This window comes from Ixodes scapularis, unplaced genomic scaffold (assembly GCF_016920785.2).
Source record: "Ixodes scapularis isolate PalLabHiFi unplaced genomic scaffold, ASM1692078v2 PGA_scaffold6__148_contigs__length_123643588, whole genome shotgun sequence".
Taxonomy (NCBI): domain Eukaryota; kingdom Metazoa; phylum Arthropoda; class Arachnida; order Ixodida; family Ixodidae; genus Ixodes; species Ixodes scapularis.
In genome coordinates, this window is record NW_024609881.1 from 78,592,871 (window position 1) to 78,614,246 (window position 21,376).

General features: G+C 47.5%; 2 protein-coding genes across 2 annotated transcripts in view; both read right to left on the minus strand.

Moving 5' to 3' along the window:
• LOC8028063 (casein kinase I) overlaps positions 1 to 11,283 on the minus strand; it is a 36,559-nt gene extending 25,276 nt beyond the window's left edge. Inside the window, exon 1 of the mRNA XM_002410388.4 lies at positions 10,819 to 11,283. Within this exon, the coding sequence (XP_002410433.2) occupies positions 10,819 to 10,894 (76 nt within the window). The 5' untranslated portion in view covers positions 10,895 to 11,283. The remainder of the gene's footprint in view (positions 1 to 10,818) is intronic.
• A 2,070-nt stretch (positions 11,284 to 13,353) lies between these two features.
• LOC8028064 (DNA polymerase delta subunit 2) overlaps positions 13,354 to 21,376 on the minus strand; it is a 33,754-nt gene continuing 25,731 nt past the window's right edge. Inside the window, exons 9-10 of the mRNA XM_029968226.3 lie at positions 20,482 to 20,583; positions 13,354 to 13,557 (exon numbers count right to left, since the gene is read on the minus strand). Coding sequence (XP_029824086.2) covers positions 13,436 to 13,557; positions 20,482 to 20,583 — 224 coding nt within the window. The 3' untranslated portion in view covers positions 13,354 to 13,435. The remainder of the gene's footprint in view (positions 13,558 to 20,481; positions 20,584 to 21,376) is intronic.

Below are 21,376 nucleotides of genomic sequence, written 5' to 3' on the forward strand. Positions count from 1 at the left end.
GAAGCACAAAAGGAAACATCCTCGAAGCGCGAGTCTCGAGAGCAGACGTGCGCCGCCAGAAGGTGCAACCGGTCATTTTGGCTGGCACTGCCACGCCCAGCAAACTTTTGTTGCCGACTGTACACTTAACCAACCAGCCTTGAAGGGGCAGGGCATTGATTCTAACGTTGAAAGAATTTGCAGCTTGCATTTTTAATACTGTTTGCACAAGCGAGGGGAAGTAAGCCACCTTCTCCCAAAATACTGAGATCCTGCTGCGTAATTGCGACGGAAAAAATTCATTATTTTTCTGTTTGCAGCTGCACATGGTCACGGGAACCATGGTGTCACATCATGGGGGCAATGAACGTTTTCGTGGTGCCATCAAGCTCAACAAAACAATTCCCTACCCTCCCCATCCTCCCAGTGGCCAATTGTCTTTTATCTCAATTGTTCATCATGACTTTTGGCGATCGCACGCCTTTTAAAAAGAACAATCGCAGACGAAGAGGAAGTGCCGAGAGCCCTGAAGACAGGACCCAACAAAAAATGAGCAAGTACCACCCCCCCCTCCCCCCCCCCCCCCCCCCCCCACCTAGACGTCGCCCGAAATGACAACCTGAAAACTGAGGTGAACTCCAACTTCAATTTGTTCCATTCGTAAAAATAAAAACTACCATGCATAATAATAGAAAAAAAAAAAGCTTTCTAATCTTTATTTTATAAGTGACAGAGACTAATTCCTGCAATCATTGCACCACCTCTATAAAAGTGGGCTGCGTGCTACGACGACTGCACATGAGATGAGTTGCAGTCGGGCGCCAAGAAATGGCAGGCAACAGCATTGGGTCTCTAGGATGACCAAGCTAAGAGATTAGATGCCTTCAATTGTGCATTCCGTGAACATTCCCGGTACGAGCAATCGATCGAGATACGCTCCACCATCCAAGGAAGTGGGAGCACTGATAGGATTGTGCATGCAGAGGTCGCAAACCTGGACGCTTCTGTGCCTTTGACCGACATGGCTTATGCAAACAAGGAAGAAATGTCCATCGGTATACATGGCTTGCATCGACGTCACTTGGTCAGACATAATGGGCGTGGGAGAGAGTGGCTCCTGCTGCGTTGGTGAGACACTTCCAGCCACCAGAAAGAGGGGCGGACTGACGTCGCGTGCAAGCCACATGTACAGGGATACAAAGGTGCTCAAACTGAGACAACAATGAATGGCTCTCTATTGGACCCCAGAACCATCCAATCCCAAGATTACCTCTATACTTCAAGAAAACTTTTTCTGGCAATGATGCAAAAGCTATGGGTACCCTTACGTTCTCGCGCACCTAAAATGTCGACAAAAGCTGCAAACGTATGGTTTTCACCGTCCAGAAAAGATATAATTTCTCACACTCTGCATAATATTTTAATTCTTAGTTGCCAGCCGTATCATCGGTAATTACCCTCCAAAGTTAACCAATCAGTATCTTCCTTCGTGTCTGGTGCCCATATTTATAAAATCTCACTGACCTCCTAAAAGTGTTGTGACAGAGCACCTGGGCAGAGGCCTGTGTTTTACCAGTGATGAAAAGTGGCATTTGACCTTTTGCAGCAGGTTCTTTAGCACGCAAAACATTGATTTGGAGCAGCCATTGACGCTTTTGGAGCAGATGTCAACACCTGTTAACTCATTGCTCGAAGGAAAAAAAAGTGATTGCATCGCTAAAGATCTTTTATAATGATTGAGGGTTCCTCTTTGAAACTGGAGCATGTTGCTTATTACATATTGTAATACGGATAAAAAGGGTGCAAAAGGAACACTGAGCTTTCTTTTTAGAAATAAGACACTGGTCAGGGTAGGTTCCATTTACAATGGGTACTTTTAAAAATAGTTGAAAAATGAATCATAGTGCCACACTTCGGTTTAGATAAAGCCTCACTCCCCTCTCCCCTCCGCACTTTGTAAATTACTTAGCCTGTAAATATAATTTCTGTAAAACGCCATAAAAAAGCAGCATATCCGTTTACACATCTACCAATATAAATAAAAAAGAAGTTTCATCAACCTATCAAATTCGAGACTTTAACAGCATAAGCTGCACAAACAACTACCCAGAAATATTATAAAAGCCTACACTAGTGCTTTAAATTGTGGGAAACAATGAGCCTCACGGCACGCGGAAGGGCGGCGCCGAGAGCGGGGAAGAGGAAGAAAAGAGAGGCTCGTGGTCGGTGCGAGGCTGAGGTTCGAAGGACGGTGGGCCAACAGGACAGACGGTGCTGAGGAGCCTACAAAGAGCCGGACTTCACGAGCCAAGCAAGCACCCGGACCTCAGCCTCCTCGTCGCAGTGTTAGGAGGCCGCACGAGGGAACAGAGGATCGTGGCTTGGGGTGAAGTGGTGAGCAAGGAAGAGCTTGTCGAGGCCCAAAAGGCAGATGGTTTTTGTCAGCGGGTGTTGGGGAAAATTGCGGAAATAGCAAGCAACACCGGGAACGCTGGCGGTCAATTTAACGAACATATTGATTCATACCTGCTGGGTCAAGACGGCTTATTGCTCCGCTACATTCCAACAATCGACGACGAGGAGGGGAACGACTCTCCGTTCAGGGTGGTGATTCCTAGGAGGCTACGGAGGCGGTTTATCGGATACTTCCACGACTCGGCTTTGGCTGGTCATGGCAGCGGCAGCAAGACTTTTCAAAAGTTATGTCGCGTCGCGACCTGGCCGGGGATGAGACAGGACACACTCCGATACGCCCGTAGCTGCCCAGCCTGCCAGAAAGCGAAGCCGCGAGGGGGAAAGCCCCCAGGCCTGATGCAGCCTGTAGTGAGTCACTACCCGTGGGAGATGGTTGCTTGCGACATCATCGGCCCACTTCCAAAAAGTCCCCATGGGAACCAGTATTTATTGGTAATAACCGATCATTTCTCAAAATGGGTGGAGTTACACCCGCTGAGGAAGCTGGTCTCGGAGCGCATCTGGGAGAAGTTGTTGGAAACTTTCATGCGCTTCGGTACACCCACGTGTCTCATCAGCGATAATGCTAGCTATTTTACCAGCAGAGTGTTCACTGACTCCTGCTTGGCGCTAAACATAAAGCACAAAAGGATGACACCATACCACCCTCGGACTAATATCACTGAGAGAGTGACCCGAAACTTGAAGAGCATGCTGATCACACTAACGGAGAGACACAGGGACTGGGACGAACGCATTGTCGAGATGGGTTTTGCAATCCGGACGACCGCGAACAGTGCGCGAACCCGTCGGTGAGAGATCTGATAGGGGCTCTGCGCGGCGCTATCATCTGCGGCCTAGAACTTGATCTAATCTCTGCAAGATGTTAATAGAGCTTGTTCTGTCCAGAAATGCCCCCCCGGAGGAACCAGAATGGGCGGCGCCATCCAGGAGGGCGACCTTCCACTTCCCGGGGTACCGGCGGAACCAGCCAGACCAGCCGACCGGGTGGCCAACCCGCTCGGCAGGAGACCGGCCACACCAGCCGACAGGGTAGTCAACCCCGTTGGCGGGAGGACGGCCAGACCAACCGACAGGGTGGTCAACCCGGTTGGCGAAGAACAAGGGGGACCAACCAACAGGGTGCTCAACCCGGTTGGCAGAGGCGGGGTGATCAACCCTGGCCTCGATCACATCAACAGAGGCAGGGCGGCGGAGATGCGGAGCACCGGAGAGCCTCGAGTGACCAGGCGGGCAGACGAGACTCCACCCCACGAGGAGAAGCGGTTTCGACGGCGGCTGGAGAACCAGCTCGGCGCAAGCCACCTCGCCACACCGTGGCCACCTGGACGGCCCAGGACGGCCAAGAGGCCGTCCACTTCGTGTCCAGGGTGCGATGGAGGAACCAGCCCCGTCCAAACCCTTCCCAGCTGCCCGCCCAGATCCCGCAGCCCTTCCGAGGGCATACGCTGCCCCGTTTTTCGCTGCCCAACGACCACCCAGACGCCTGCTGGCTGTGCCAAGTCCCGGTGGTCCACCAGGACACACACGAGGCCAGCCGCCGACACACTGACCTCCTGAAAAACATGGGCCGCCCCGCCGGCGTCGCAGCAGCAGTACAACTGCTTCGCCGGGATCGGCCAGACCTTCTAGCTCCGGCGGCTCTCGGCTTCAGCCAAGCTACTGGAAGCCGGAGTCCTGCCCCCGACCAACTGCTCGTTGACGGGTTCGTCGCCGAAAACCCGGCGCTCGGCCCCTTCCCCAAGCACACACCGGCCCCACCAGTGCCGGCCCCCCGTTCGACAACTGCGGCCCCATCCGCGTCCACCAACACCAGCGACGCGGATATGAATGAGCTGGAGGAGTACTTGGCCAACAATCCAGCGACCCCTTATGCTACCGACGGGCCAGATTCTTTCGTCGACGGAGCCGCCGCCGAAGACCCGGCACTCGGCCTCTTCCTCGAACACGCACCAGTCCCACCGGTGCCGGCACCCCGTTCAACGGCTGCGGCACCATCCGCGTCCACCACCACCAGCGACGCGGAGATGGGCGAGCTGGAAGAGTGCTTGGCGGACGGTCCATCGACTTAGGATGCTTCGGAACCCCCGGAGTTGGAGGCTTGAGGGGAGGGGAGTGTGGGAAACAATGAGCCTCACGGCACGCGGAAGGGCGGCGCCGAGAGCGGGGAAGAGGAAGAAAAGAGAGGCTCGTGGTCGGTGCGAGGCTGAGGTTCGAAGGACGGTGGGCCAACAGGACAGACGGTGCTGAGGAGCCTACAAAGAGCCGGACTTCACGAGCCAAGCAAGCACCCGGACCTCAGCGAGCCCAGGAAAGACCCGGACAACACCGAGCACATGAGTATCAATTAAACCTTGCTTAATGATAGCGCTCCCTCGTGTGACTTCCTTGGGGCGAATGGAACTCGGCCTGATCGGGCGATATTGATAGGCGACCCACAAAATGTAACAACTCTTTAGCAGCGTTGGAATCAGAGTTGAGTCAAAGATCGCTGGTCTATCGATTGACAGCTGTACTGGACATAGCTTGACTGCCATACTTCTTCAAATTAAGACACACGTTTTGTTCCAATTCTTCGCACACTTTTTAAAACTTAAAGGTCAACCTATGAACAAAATCACAGAAGGTAGATGTCATAGCACTGAGCATAATTCCCAACCCTATCACGCTGACCCAGGTGCTCCCCAATGCCAGCAGCTACTCCTTGCAGTCCGGTGCAAAGCGGTGAAGCTCGACGTGCACGCTCCTGTGATAGGCGGCAAAGGTTGAGGCGAGCGGAGCAAGTACCATGGTTCTCTGTAGCCACGCACGGAGGCACATGGCAGACATGATAATCAAGTGATCTCACCAGGAGTACAAGACCGTGGTTTTGTCTAATAACAGTATCCGCCATACAGCTATTTTGCAGTTTCTCGCAACTTTTAGCTCCCGTCGTCGCCGACATTGTCTGGAAATTTAGACAATGTAGCCGACCAACAGGGCAGCACATCAACTAGCCAGAGCAGTTGACAATAAATTTTCGCTTCACCTTAGGTAGAACCGCAGCCGACGGTACGAGCCAGTTGGACCAATCAAACAGCCTCAAAGTGCAACATCATGGCATTCATTATCTTCCTATGTGTTCTTTCATCGGCTAGGCTAGGGGTGACCAGACGGGCATATTTATAAATGCTGCGCCATGTCCACCATTTTGGTGGACATGGGGCAGCACTTCCATCATTGTTTACCTAAATAAAAAGCAAACCCCAAACAAAATGTCAAAAAAAGAAAATGTGTGGCAGTACTTGGGTGATTCATAAAATGATCCCCATAATGTAGAATATGTTTCTCAGTCGGCTAACCTTGGAGCGATTGCTTACGTCCCAAAACTCAAATGACGACAGCCGACGAGAATGCCACTGGATGTCGCTATGATCACATGATCACTGCTTACACCAGCCAATGGGAGTTGGATGCCACCAGCAAAGTAGCCTAAACGCTACTGCGACCGCCACCACAGTTTGACATGTAAATATCGAGAAGGCCGACCCGCTGTGAGCCCAAATATATTTTCAACAGATTTTGCGGTATTTATTGCTACACCGCCCGTAAGCCATTCCACTGCCAAAATTTGTAATCCTGTCCCATTCACATGGACAACTCCGTTCCACATAAAAATCCATGCATAATGCAAGCCATCCTTAATAACAAGACGGAAACAAACGCATTTAGCCAGTTTGTCCACAAAGATTTTATCGATACAGCGGGGCGTCCATATTAACGAAGTCCATCTTAACAAGACGTGGCTATTTGCACCATTTGATGCACTGGAACATGTTGCACAGTCTCGTGGTTACTGGAGAACCAGTTGCGGTCTCGATGCAGTTTTTTATTTTCTCACCAGGTGGCGAGCTGTTGGAAGCGATCCAACAAATGGTGGTGGCAGTCGTCAACTAGTGTCCTACTCGCGTGGACCGCCACAATGAAGACTGCATCAATTGCGCAGTTTGAGTGTGCCTGCTGCCCAATTCTTTGCAGCAAAACAGCGGTTTGTGGGAACTTCCCTGGAGGATTGCATTGTCAACCTTCGCAAAACCTCCCAGTGCATAGAGTGGGCACGTGCAGCTAGAGCATGCACCGAAATGCAACAAGCACATCTGGAGGCCAGGTGTTCGAAAGAGATGCCCTGCCGACCACACTTTGAGGGCGGCTCTAGCCGACAGCCGTCGTGCTGGCGCATGCGCACCACCGTCCGAGCAGACAAAACCCGCGGGTCCGGCAGTGATTCGGCACCGAAATGAAATCCAGAGCGGAAGCGAAAATGGAGCAAGAATCCTCGGAATTGTGCTCGAGAAAACACGCAGAGACAACGACGCCACGACGATGGCGAATTACGTCTGCGCCGAGCTGCTGTCGCTGTGACACACATTACGCGATAGCGTGAATGAACCCAGATTTTTTTGCATTACAGCGGGAGAGAGGGCTGCTGATGCTGCAACATCATCTGGTCATTGCTCCAAAAGCAACATTTCATCTCCGCACGTCTACAGGTGCTCGTCGGCGAGAATTGTTTTAGTTTTGCAGGCCCTCCCAAGCTGGGGCACAAATTCGGTATCGATAGAGCCCCTCATTTTCGGGTAAAACCCGATATTTCGCAATATTTACACCCCGAACATGTTACTTGAAAATCGAGATAAACCCAATTTTTCTCCGGATTCAGAAATTAAATTTCACTATTTTCCAAACTGCTCTGCTCCAAACCTCGCAAATTAACCTAAATTTTCTTGACTTCAATGAACTTCGGTGACATAGGTGGAGCCCCCAAATGTCGCTTTTACGCTTAAAGACCGACGACCAGTTCGCGCTTTCCACTTTTCCCTCGCTTCCTCCTCTCCCCCCTTCTACCCTGTCCACCGTTGCCTCTTTCCTCCTTTCCCAACGAGAGGAGGATCTTCTGCCTTGCAGAATCTTGGGTACGGTCGTCGGCCTTTAATGTGAAGCTTCTTCCCCTTTGTCTAACCCAGTGAAAAAAAAAAAAAAAAAGCGAACAAAGAAGCAACAAGGATTTATTAAAATTCTAAAAGCTCTAGTAGCTCTTACAGCATGTTCCAGCTTTACTACTTTATGACTCGATTGTGAAAAAAAAAAATATGTATTTAGATTGGTCAATGCCCTTTATTGTTAATTATATTTATATATGTATAAATACTATCTGATAAACCCGAATTCCCTAATAACCTTTTTAAAACCAGATTTGTTCCCTCAGATTTTGCAAAAAAATATGAAACACGAAAAATAAAGGCAGGGGGTTGCTATCCGTATCTGCTGCAAGACAAAAAATCCAAAAGAGGCAAAACTACGAGCATTGCCATGACAAAACCAAGGTCTAGCACAAAACCAATGAGCTCTGCAGGACGTGCGACGCACAGTACACGTTTCACCACTACGTGCAACCATGGCACAGCTGCCACAGAAGCAAACTTGCCAATGAACCAAACAAAACGACTGTACCGACTGGAGTTCTCCCACCTACAGAATTGATATCTGTAGCACTTTGTATATTCAGGATTTTCGAAATTTTATATCCTTTGACATTAGCTACGGAGGTTTCAATGCATTATTTTTTTTTTCTTCCCGTCTTCCTTCCGTCAATCTGAACTTCAGTTATTATATTTGCAAAACACTATTCCAGCTTTTGTTTTCTGTGAAAGTGCAGCTTATTGGCTGCATTCTTGACGTGCTATGTCACATGCTGAATAGTTATTCAAATAAAAATTGTGTTTAGCCTTCAAAGCTTCCAGAAAAAAAAAGTATCATTTGAAAAAGACAAACTAAAACAATTAATTTACTCCTCGCATTTTTTCAACTGGACAATTTACCTATATTGTAAGATACTACCGGATTATTATGGTTACCTCATAATGACAGAAATGATTGCTTTAAGACAAAAAGCCCAAGCTGCAAACAAGGAAAAGGGCAACACAGATGCGTGTAAAGTACACATATACGCTTTACATGTGTGGTATCCTTCTCTCGAGCGCAATATTGATTTTTTGTTTTGTTTGCTTAAAGGAGCGATGCAACAATTTTTGTACTTTGTGCAAATACCGCTTAAAACGGATCCCTGACATTAATGACCTATGAAACACGCGTTTGTTGTTCACCCCACGGAATAGAAGTCCCAGAAAAAAATTTAAGAAAAACGAGCAGCGTTCACCCCCTCAACTCGCAGCCAGAACAAGAGGCCACGTGATCTGGAGCCGATTATATGCCGCCAGTGTTGATCATAGCCACGCGCTGGGGTTGGCAAAGCGCAGGACACGCGCTGAGTTCCAGACATTGTTATGGCTCGGCTGTTGTCGTCATTGCAGCGATTGGACACGGGTCACAACCCGAATGCTTCTCGAGCTAGCAATTGTCACGAGCCCAAGTCGAGTGACCACGCAATGCTCGGGCCCAATCTATGAACCGCATTCAAATATCGTCACTTGGGTGTACTGCGATCCCCGAGTTACGTCATCAAATTTTGCAAAGGAGAGATTGAATGAAAATGATCGCTTTTGTCCTTGAAATTACACCGCAACAAAGGAGTTTCTTGGCCAATGGCGTTGCGTGTGAGTATCCTTGAGTCCCAGGTGTGCCAGTAAGCTCGTGTAGAGAGAAAAACATTCCAATTAAATATCGTTGCACAGCTCCTTTAAAGGACAATGGCTTGTTTAGAATGCTTGTATTTCATTTGCTATATCCTTTTGTTACTTCATCACATACTGAAGTCTGATGCAAACCCCCTGTCTATCAGCACCAGGATGATGCTCACTTGGATTCAATTACTTTTCAACTTGCTGCATGGTCGTTACTTTGTTCACGTTCACAAATCGTCCATATGTAAACCATAACTAGAACAAAGCACAACACACCCATCCTGCTTCATGGCTTTAGCAAGGAATTTCTCTGGAACTCTCATCATTAAATGTATCAAGGAATGCTGTAAATCATTCAAATCTGTTGTGCCATCTTGGTCACCTGTTGGTCCTTAGGGTGCCTTTTACTTTTCACGTGCATACCGAGCTGCTTTGGCCTCACGGCTGGCAGTATGCTCAAAATAAATAACATTGAACAGCCTTTAAAATGTGACGTCAGGAAGTGACGATGTTAACAAAGAATGTTTTGTAGTGGACACTACACGTCAAATCGCAGGTGATCCTTCGTTCCAGCGCAGGATATGAGTCCAGCACGAACGTAGGTTCGATGATAAACAGGCAAAGGTCGGCAAACCCGTCGGACGATTGCGTTTTGCCCGTAGATGGTATCTAACGCGAGATTATACACGTAAAAATAGATGGAAATAGCCACTTCAGAAACAAGACACGAAGGATTAAAAAAAAAAAAAAAAAAAATGAAAACCATCGAGGAGTCATCGGCGTCACGTAAACCGGGCAACCTTTTTTTTTTTTTTTCTTTTTTTTTGCTGGACCGAATTTGGGCCGGAGCCCACAGAGCTAGAGGGTACGCCGAACCCCGGCGATGGTGCAATCACGCAGTGGTGTAACCACCACGAAACCCAGAACAAAGAACCCCATATAAAAAAAATAAACATAATTCGAGACGGGATGGGCCGGTAAAACACAGAAAGATAACCGACCTATTGATTCGTCCACTCCTTCGCGTAGAAGCCGTTTATACTTTTATTTTTTAGTTTCTACCCAACGAGAGAGGACCGCCTTTTTAACGAGGGAAGCTACGCGAGCTCGCTTCGAAAGGAAAAAAAGAACGCACGTCTGCCTCCACACCCTGTGGGACTTATTTGGGGAGCTTGCTCGGACACCAAACCTCAGAAATAAACAAAAACAAGGCGCACAAAAAAGGGCTAGGTTGCTCTGAGGAGTGCGACTCGGTTGCGTTCCGTAGGGCTAAAACAACAAAGGGAAAAAAATGGTACTCATTATCCGCAGTCTCTTTTTTAAATCGCGGTTCGTCGCCTCGGGAAGAACCTAACGCGTTAAAATCCGCTTGCCGGAGACTCAACGCTATCCCGTCGACGTCGTTTTTGCGAGAAAAAAAAAGTGAAGTCTTTGCTTGGCGAACCAAGCGCTTTCATCACTACAAAGAAGGTAGACTCAGAATGGTGGAACAAAATTTTTTTTTTTGTTTTGCTTTCGGCAACAAAACGCTAGTTACGGACTAGATGCCTCTGAGAAGAGAGGAAAGAAGCGTTTTCGAGGTCCTTCGAAGATTTCGGAACTCGAAAACGCTTAGGGAAAAGGTTCAGGTTGGACGGAAGCGACCCGACAAAACGGGTCCCAAGGCATCAGCTGAACGGTGAGCAAGAGTAGCTCAGCGGGGGTTGTTTGAGGAGCAAAAGCGGGTCGAAGACCGCGGACTCACCCAGATAAATATCCCCGAAGGAACCGCTGCCGATTTTCCGTCCCAATCGGTACTTGTTACCGACTCGCAGCTCCATTTCGTGCGACGGTTAGGCGGCCGTTCGGTCCACAGAACGAATCGGGGGTACCCTGTCAATTTTTTTTTTTTTCTTTTTTTTCAACAAAAATACGCCGCCATCTTGGAGGATTCTGGGCGAATCTTGGACAATATCGTACTCTTCACAGTGCTTCACCTCGCAGTCGAAGGGCGTCCAGCGGCTCGGGACGTGTTGTTTGGCGTTACACAAGTATCGAAGTAGCTTTCCGCATAATTTTCATACTGTTGGAGTCGATTCGGACTGAGGATTCCTCGGATTTTTCAGAAACATCGCATCACTCTTTTCGCAACAAATCTTGTAGCGACCACTCTGCGCATGCGCCAGAAACTCCGCACAGCGAGTGAGCGAGTTCCCGGATGAATGTTGCCAGAGGCGGAAACGAAACCGAAACTGCCAAAACCTCGACACGAACGCCAAAAAAGGACGCTCGGAAGTTGAAACGTTTTACTCTGGACAAATAGTTTTTCTCACGTTAAGATTTATTTTACCCAAAAGCGGTTGACGTGTATTGTCTATAATCAAATAAACCTTAAGAATACCCGTTTTTTATGCGCTTTTCATCAAGAGGTGAGTCAGTAAATTGCAAAACCATTTTCCCAGAGCGCAGGAAGCAGACCGTGAGCACTCGTTCACTTTTCTGCCACACGAGCATCTGTAATCACACTGAGGGTTAACGCGTTTGTTCTTAATAACCTCTCGAAATATTGCGACCCTGACTGTTCTTATTCCGAAGCAGCGGCGGATTCAGAGGGAGGGGAGGGGTCCGGATGTCCTAATCCCCCTCTTGAATTCTGCATTGGTAAAAATTTAGGGCGTGAAAGAGAGGGATGGGGGGGGGGGGGGTTCTTAAACATTACATACACTGACCCCCCCCTGGAAATACCTGCGTCTGCTCCTGTTCCCAAGTGCTTGTGTCCCCTAAAAAATTACAGGGTTTTTCTCAATGCAAAAATAAACTATGCGGTCCAAGCCAAAGTTTCAGCACTATCTTTTTTTTTTTATATTTTTTTCGAAATATATATACGATTTTGTGGAATTTCCAATGGGAAAAAGGCGGCTTACAGAATTCAAATACATGTAGCTCTATGGCTGCAGTTAACGAAAACTAGCGAAAATGGGCCCAGTTTTTTTATTAAAATTTAAAAATAAAATCACTAATAACTTTTGAATAATGGTTAGTGCTACAACTTTGGCATTTGGTTCGGCTACATCTGGGCGGAGAATGAGAGTTCGGTGGAGCACAATTTATTTTTGCAGTAAGAAAAAAAAAAATACTAAATATTTTTGTGCCACGATGTATATTCATTGTTACACAAAGTAAATGATTAGTGGCAACGTTGACAAAGAAGCGTCAAATTAGTGTAGGCTTTGCTAGGAAAGTGAGCACCTAACAAATTCACTCATCAAGGGATTTACGATTCGTGGGCCTTGGGTTTTGAATTTCATTAACACGTGCTCAAAGTGCCAATCGACCTTTTGCTGAATTGCCCAAGCATCAAAGAGAACGCCGGGAACGTAGGTACATGCACTGCACGTGCCGGCGTCTGCAAGTGTAACTGTTAGAAAGCTAAAATCTAAAACAAATGGTACGTCGCACACGCGTTCCACACAAGTTTTATTTCGGTTATTTACTTTTAATCTTTTGCATAAGGAAGGCAAGAGCGTGCAGTGCACGTACCTATACTCCTAGCATTCTCTTTGATGCTTGGGTAATTTAGCGAAAGGTCTATTCAGAAAATCTTTAATTGAGAAGCCGCACAACACACATTCTGCAAGCGTATCTACCGAGGGCTCCTAAAGATCAGCAGTCAGCAATACTGACAACAGAAACATAGAAATGTGCAGATCATACCCATGAAAATCATTTTCAAAGAAAGGCTTTAGGTGTTGAAATTCCCGGACACCGAACTCTCGTAAATGTGCAAGACGTTCAAACTGCTCAAACTCGCGCCTTCTGTAAATCTAGATTTCTTTTTCCTCTAGCACTGAAAACATGCATCTCCGAGCGCGTGAAAAGGGCCAAAAGAGCATGTCTACCGAACACATTCCACAACCTTCAGCGCTGTTCCTTGCGTCACACTACCCGTCGTTGGCCGTTGTTTACTTCTGTGTGGCCAAACGACGGTAAACCTGCAAACGTTACTCCTAATTACATTTATTAATAGTGTTAATCCGGTTAAAGCATTAATGCACCCAAAATATACCTAAAACAAGCAGAAAAGAGCTTACAAGCACTTGTGCACTTCTACCGGTCCGACTATCTATCGTGCAATTGTTTATATTAAAATCTTTATTATTAATACTGTTACAACCAAAAATCAGCAAAGCAACAGCACTCAGTCCCCGCTTACTGGCAAGTAAGTGGCTGCATGTCTTAATGGTACGGATGGCTTGCCTTTCTGTGGAGCTGCGGCTCTTAGCTAAAATAAACATCCATATCAATAGGAATCTTTTTCTTTATTGATTATTTAAGTTGTAAATACATTCGAAGTGTGGCACGATTTAGAGGGGGGAGCAGGTTCAACTGGCAACGTCAAAGGTCATCGGCTCGCAGTCGAGCGTCCTCAGGTTGACCCAGACGCACGTGGAGGTCGTGCAGAAGGTCGGCACTGACACCAGACGAACCACTTGTCCCTCGCTCCCTGCGACGAAGCAGAAAGCAACAATAGCGCAAGGTCAGTGCTGCGTCTGTAGCACTGAGCTATAACCGTGCTGTACGCGTGAACAGGCCTTTAATGTATGTTCGGCACAAGGTGCCAATTCCTAATTATGAAGTTCAACAAGGAGGTAAGTTGGGCTAGTTTGTTGAACATCGTCAAACGTGAAAACAGCGCAAAAAATTTAACAAAGGACAAGTGAAAGAAGTGCACGGACAAAGCGCTGAAAGACACAAAAAATTATACAAACCAACAGGATTTCTACCACGTCATCACCCTCACACGTGCCTGCCATTCTCCCTGATAAAAAGGACCTCATCATCCCCCAAGTGCACCGACGGTGCGCTCACACATTCCCCTTCCCCTTTAGATAAAATGAAAAATGCCTCTTCAATCTCTCTGGCGGTCTTACTTTTATTACGCGCCAAGATCGTCAAGTCATGAATACAGGTACGCAGCCGCACCTACTGCAATGTACCGCTAAGTGGCCAGTGGGGGAGGAATGGAGAGAAAGGGAATGCTCCCTCGCCCTCAAGTTCACGCACCTCCCCGTTTGTCCAATGTACTTTCTACCACATGTGAAGGGGATCTGATACACAACCCCTACTGCGCATGGTACAAAAGGAGTGCGGTGGTTGACATCACATTGCAAATCACTGTTCCTCCCTCAGTTGACAGCAGTGCACAGACGTGACAGCTTCTGGGGTGCTGAAAACACCACTGGCACGTTAAACTTATGCGCCACTTGCTTGACCTCACGAGAGAGGGCGTGGACATAAGGCACCACCACCGGTCTTGTTGTCGGTTTTTGTCCAATCTTAGGACTGAACACCTTTATGAGGGACTCTGCCACGCCCACTATCAACGTAAGCGAGTATCCCGCCGATCTCAGCCTAGATACCTGAAACAAAAGACTGTTCTCACACCTATGATGGCATGACCTCAGCAGAGAAGCCCCCATAGACCCCGTAGTAACTGCCCTCTTCACAAGCTTAGAGTGCGCTGAACCGAATGGAAGAACACCCTTCTTTGAACGTGGCTCATAGGACCAACATATATGCGACGGCTACTTAGTTAGCCTCAGGTCCAAAAACTGTAGTGCTCCTGCTGATGGTGTCTCAAACTTAAAGGATAAACCGGGAGAGCACTTCGTAAAGCAGGCCAAGAAATCTAGACACACGCCTTGACGGCTCAGGCTCTGGTTGTCATTGTACAGCACTAGGTAGTTGTCCACATACCGAAACATTCTCAAAACCCGACACTCAAAGACATTGCAATAGACCTGTCACACCTCGCCAGATATATATCACAGAGGACTGGTGCCAAACTCGATCCGATACAGATCCCACTCTTTTGCAAGTAAATTCCTCTTTCAAATGTGACATATGTGGAGCTCAAGTAAAAACTCAATAATTCCAGAAAGGAATCCACTGCAACACCCGTCGAGTTCATGAAGGCCACCAAGCCACTTGCCTCTATGCACTCTCCAACAGCGCTTTGTCCGTGCACTTCTTTCGCTTGTCCTTTGTTAAATTTTTTGCACTGTTTTCACGTTTTCCTAATTATGTGCCGGTTCCGGCCTTGAAACTGGCATAGATGCAACATGCCGACTTACGGCTTTGAGTCAAATTTCTAGAACAGTCATAGAAAATGCACACTTTTTTAAAATCGTATCCTTCGTTCGTGTCTTTCACAACGTTAAAAACTTGGCTACTTCCACCCCCTAAGTACATCTCTGCACAGGTTTGTATGCATCGAGCAGCAAGTTGGCAAGTTACCAACTCATGTGGTTCACAGACACGACAAAAGCCAATCAAACAAATCAGCGTGCACATTGCCAGCCAATCTGTACGATTTGTACAAGGCACGACACTGTTAACGTCAACGGGCGATCGTCAGTTTTCCTAATAAAATTGGATGGCTGTCACCAGAATTACTATTGTGTTGAAGAGCTCTAATTGAGTACTAGTCTAAGATGTAAAATTTTGGTGGCTGCCGCTAACAAAGCAAATGTGATAGAAAAGGAGTTCACAGTCACACCTCAATCTTTTTGGACAAAGAGGAAGTGGATTTTGTTGACACGTGCGAAAGCTGACATCACCTTTGACAGTTCATTTGGCCCTTTGTGGGTCGTTTGCTCGAGCCGTTATTTCAATAAAAGTTCAGTTGTAAGTAAAAGCAGCGCTCGTCTTTTCCTTTTCTCTATGTTTTCGTCCTTCTGTGTGTTGTATTTACCTTCCCTACCCACCAATAAACCTTCAACATAAAATGTGAAAAACAAAAAATGCTGACATCATGCTGGCACCAAGTTTCTCTCAGAGTGTATGCAGAAAAAGTATGGATGGGAAGTGATTTGATCACGCTGACAAAGACGGGGGAGTGCATTCACCGCAAACTACCACCGCACAGAAATCGATGTCGCGAGACTCAAGGCAACGCGGCGTCGTCATGTCAATTTTTTCGCTAAATTTGCCAGAGAAGTTGACTTCACGTGGTGTCAATTTCCCCGCTAATTTTAGTGGGGAAATCGATGTCCAGAGACTCGAGTTCACATGACGTTATGAATAGACTACTTCAATAAATCCCTGCATGCAACACGGCGCGCGTTGCACTCTGGGAACTAGTTGGCCAGGGAGGAGAGTGGCATGGTTTCGGTTTCGATCGACACATCGACAAGATATACACTGTGGTTCTCCCTTGGGCAACAGCCTTTGGGAGTACCACGTTCGCGGTGAGACGCTCTACCGCGAAGCGGGTTCGTACTCGCGTGGCATGCTGCTCGTTGAGCGCAAACAGATACCAGTCACGTTGGTCACGGTGATAAACTCTGTTTATTTACAATACAAAACAAATAACAAGAAAACAGCGGCTATAAGCTGGTGAACGCCGTCGGAGTGGAGATCGCCCACGGCCAATTGGTCATTCACAAAGATACAAAGGACGGGGTAAACGCTCACCGGTGCCCCGGACGGTTCCCCGTTGTCGCTGCCCAAAATCCCAGTAAGAGAGCGAGATCCTGGTGTCTGCTGGTTTTAAGAACCCGCGGGGGCGAAAGGGGCCAATCAAGGAGCGACACGTCAATCTCCTTTTTGCGGGGGTTCGTAACAAAAATCGCCCCAAAGGGGGAGAGGAGGAAGCCCCTCACAGTGGTAAGCAGCGCCACCTCTCGCTACGTCAGCGCGGCCGCCACGGCGCGCCAAAACGCTGACGCGACAGAATGTTGAGAGATCACAATGCCCACAACACAGAGTGTTTTCTGGTCCTGAGAGCGTCATTTGTGGTCTCTAAACTAACCTATATGGCCAGACCTCGAAGCTTTAGCACAAGCCCGAGACGCATAAAAGCTTGTTGTATTTTTGTACTTGAGCCTTTCAGTCGGCGTTTCGAGTTATGTAGACGAGCCAGTACTGGAAATCTCGACGCTGCAAAGCTCGGGGATCTTGCTTGTGTACGAATCAGCAAGCTGTATCAACCAATAAGTATGCATACATCGAGCTCGCGCCTTTACATTACTGTTGTTGATCAGGAAGTTTGTTTTGTGCGTCCACAGACGAAATATAACTTTTTGCAACTAATGTTTTTCTTAAAGGGACACCGACAGGGTATTTATGCTCGCCGAGGTTTTTAGTTGTACATGACATATGAGAGCCCAACTACCCAGAACACAATTTGCGGCTCGAAATTCGAATTCTTTGCACCAGAAAACCGCCGATCAAGAACTGGCCAGTTCGAGTCTTGCTCACTCTCTTTTCCGTGGTCACGGGTAGTTTTCTAAGGTTTCGACGCGACCACCAAATTTAATAAAAGTCGTTGGTCACTGAAGGCACACACTCAATATTAAAAATAGAAAAAATAATATGAAACCCATTTTTTGTGGCTTCTAAAAAGCTGCAAATACGTTAATTGAAAAAAAAAAAGTTCCACAGAGAACCGGAAGGATTCTGTGCGTGCGTCGTTTCGCAAATCGTGGGACTCATGGGGACGGCGATGGCAGGGACAACGGGCGTGGGACCTCTACTTCAGAACTGTCGCTCGCAGTACCGGCGAATTCTGTCTGCCTTTAAAAGAGAAATTTGGGACTGATCAAAAGAATTGGTATTCATCCCGTACGACACGCCCGACCGCCAAGCTGATTTGCACGAAGACGTCGCCGAGCCGTCGCTCCCTTCTTGTGGCTGAAGACATCGCTCGCGCAAACGTCAAGCACGAAGTGTGTACTTCGAGTTGAATATGCTTGCGTACGATTTCTTTACTAGGTGCGAATGTCGCCAATGCGTGGTGCTTCCCGACTTCGATTTGGGAGTGCTTTTGCTGGAGGAAAATCGGCAGCAAACTTTCCAACTTACAGTTTACCGGCTGCATTATTACTGAGGAGAGAGTTCCTCTAGTAGCTCAGTGGAAAGACGTCCGCTTCACACGCGGCAGGACCGGGCTTGATCCCCAGTGACATACTTTTTTTTTTCAAACATTTTGCGTTGTTTACATTTTTTTTTTTACAATCGTCACTGAAGAAACAAACAAAAAAATAACAAACAAATGTTGTGGACGAAACGTCGCTGAACTAAATGGTATGGGATTTCCTTTTCGACACCTGCGAACTCAATGTAATCACTTTCCACAAGATACAAGGAGCATATAAATCGGGTAGCGTCCGCTTTCCGAGGTGCCCGTAAATGTTCTACAGGAATTGCAGCCAGCCATTGGTCCCGATCCCGTTGATCTTTTGGAAACTCTGTCGCACAATGCCACTTTGTTTCGAACGCATGACATGTGAGCCAGCTCTTCACGCAACATCTTGGGTGTATTCTTTTCGGAGCCGATCACGGAAATTCACCACAGGCACTCACTACTCATCTCCAACTCCTCGATGTACAAAACAACTCATCTTGAAGTACAGAACAGCGAGCGGAACAGACATAGGTAACTGCTAAAGAATCGCATGGCAGACAGTTCCCGCTACGCCGCCACGCATGTTGTCTGCTACGCAGAGGAAAGAAAAAAAAGTGCACGGTCGGCTGTAGCCACGTGACTTCCACCACTCACACTCTCCTCTCCACTCCTCCGACCTCCGTGCGCAGGTTTCACTTCCGGTTTCGAGCAGTTGTGTCTTTCGGCTTTATTAAAAATATACGCTACTCTGTTGCAAAATATTAATTGGGTAGTCCCCCGACACCATAATGAAGCGCCTGGCAAAATATGAAAAATTGTTTTAGGGGTTGTCAGTGTCTCTTTAATACACCTGAGTACGCGAGGTAAAACTCAGAGGCGCCATTGAAAAGCTCCATTTGACCGCACTTCTCATCTCTTATCTGTACTGCCCCGCAGCACTCTACGAAGTGAAGTCCCCACCCGCTTGCATTCCACTAATATTCAATATCGCGTATGCGCGCATAAAGTTATCCTGCAATCATATAGGCATTCGCACATACAAACCGTTTTAAGAAAGCAAAAGTCGAGTACTTGTGTGAAGAATGTCGCACCATTTGCCGGGAGTGTGCCGGACGGGCATGAACTCCTATGCAGTGCACCAAACCAACAAAATTATTCAAAGCACATGTGACGGTTGCTAATGGCCATAATATTTGTTATGTGTTTGCTTTCGTCCTGACTGAGTATGCCGAGATAATTTCAGACACACCGTTCAGGCACAGACCTTGAGCGTCAGGAAAAGCTCGTCCAAAAAGGCTTAGTGAGGAGTAGGGGACGCTCGTTAGGGCCTCCAACGTAGCAAGCCGATCTCTGCGTTTGTGAAAACTTAATCGTTTATCAGCATAAAATTTGAGTGTGAGATATATGATGACACGAGGAAGACATCATAGTAACGTTCGTGCAGTAGTGAGGTCGAATTTATTGCGTTTCCTTAAAAGTTCATGCGCCAACGCTGGGCTCAACTTTGATGATCCTGTGAAGATGCGGCTTGCTTTTCGCCCAATGAAGTAACAAGAGGCGGACGTTAAGCAAACAAAATACGAGTAGGGCTCACGGTGACAAAGTTTCAGTTGTAGTTTACTGGTACTAGACGGGATTACTGACACTGAGCTCAAAGATGCAGTCGTGGGGTGAGGTGACCAAGTCACGTCTTACTACGTTTGCATACGCACGCACAATATCCGGTGTTTTGGGAGCTAAGGAAAGTGCCCCAGTCTTCCTTTTGCATCGCTCGAGAATGAGGGTATTGTACATTCGTAAAAAGTCAGATAATCGAAAACGCAAGCAGCACGTTCAGTCGCGGCGTGATAGCATGAGATGAAGCTGCTCGGTCGAAACGGAAACTGAGTGGCCAACTAGTTCCCAGAGTGCACTGCGTGGTATTTCGCTGCGATGGAGCACGTCGGTTTTGGAAGAAGTCTATTAGCCATGTGACGTCGATTTCACCGCTCAATATAACGGAACATTGAGAATCCCGTGGCAATATTTTCCTCGCTAAATTTAGTAAGGAAACCGAAGCGACGGTTTTCTGCGAAGGTTTTCTCGTGGAGTACACTTTTAGCTAAATTACCCAAGATCCGAGGAATGTACACGAGCGTAGTTACACAAGCTGGGCGTGCTGCCTGCTGCAGCATTAAGTGTTCTCCAGCCAAAAAATATATCCAAAACAAAACATATACCACTTTGCATGCACATTCATCGTCACCTTATTTTGGTTATTCACTTCGAATCCTTTAAGCAGACGAGGTGAGCGCGTGCATACCTACATTCCCAGCCTCTTTCTCGACGCTCATATAATAATTTGGCAAAAAGACTATCCGACCGACAGAACACATTTCACAATAAAAAAAAAAAAAGAAAGTCTCATCCAACAAGACACGACACAACCTCCGAGACTTAGCTCGAACCGCGCGGGAGCTCCGGGTACTCGACAACACGCGAAAAAAAATCAGCGCCCGCGCGACACCGACGGATGCATACCTTTGAACATCCTGGTGGCATAGCTGTCCTGGTTCCCGACAAAGTAGAGGTGCGGACAGGCGTCGACGATGAACGGGTCCTTGTCTAGGAAGGGGTAGCATGCTGCGGGAAAGCAACAGTTCACCACAGTCACTCACCAAGAGAAAACGCGGCGCGCGTCTTTCGAACACCCGGCCTCAAGCACGCGCCCAATTGCATTCGGCCGTGCCTTTGCTGGGTGCGCCAACAAAAAAATAATAGAATGGAAGAAATTCTTTACGACCACCGAAATCCTAGGAATACGCTGGCATAAACGACGCTTGAACTCCTAGTAGCAGAAAGTGAGAAAACACAAGCGATTCCTGTAATATCCAATGCCACGTTCCTGGCGCTTGTCGTCTGGCTTTAGTTCAATGCTTCTCTTGTCAACAGTGACGTGATTAGTCCGAGTCATTTTGGAGCACCTCTTGACGCAGTCAGAATTCACTTTTGGAGCATGTGCTTTTCATTTTCATTCAAACCACTGGAAATATTATGTTAAGGTTAATATGTCGGCCTGTCTAACTAAAAGGAAATGTCTACTTTGCCTTTTCATTTACGTGCAACCCTTCGTTAGCATTGACCGAACAGCAGGAGCGATTCCCTCAAACACAGAACAAGCGTTTAGAGGCGCGGAGAAGCACCAGATACGGCAACAAGAAGATGACCGATGAAAGACAGCACAAACTGCTGTGAACGGTTAATTTACATACTGAATCCCACTGAAATAAGGTTAGAATACAATAGATTTGAGCACCTAAATTAAGGTTTCGTTCAAGTTCTATAGACCAACACGCCGCTTTGACGTCACAATCCTGCGGTGGCGCTGTTGTCGCCACGGCGCATGCGCAGGGGCTTCACCTCTCGCGAATCTGGT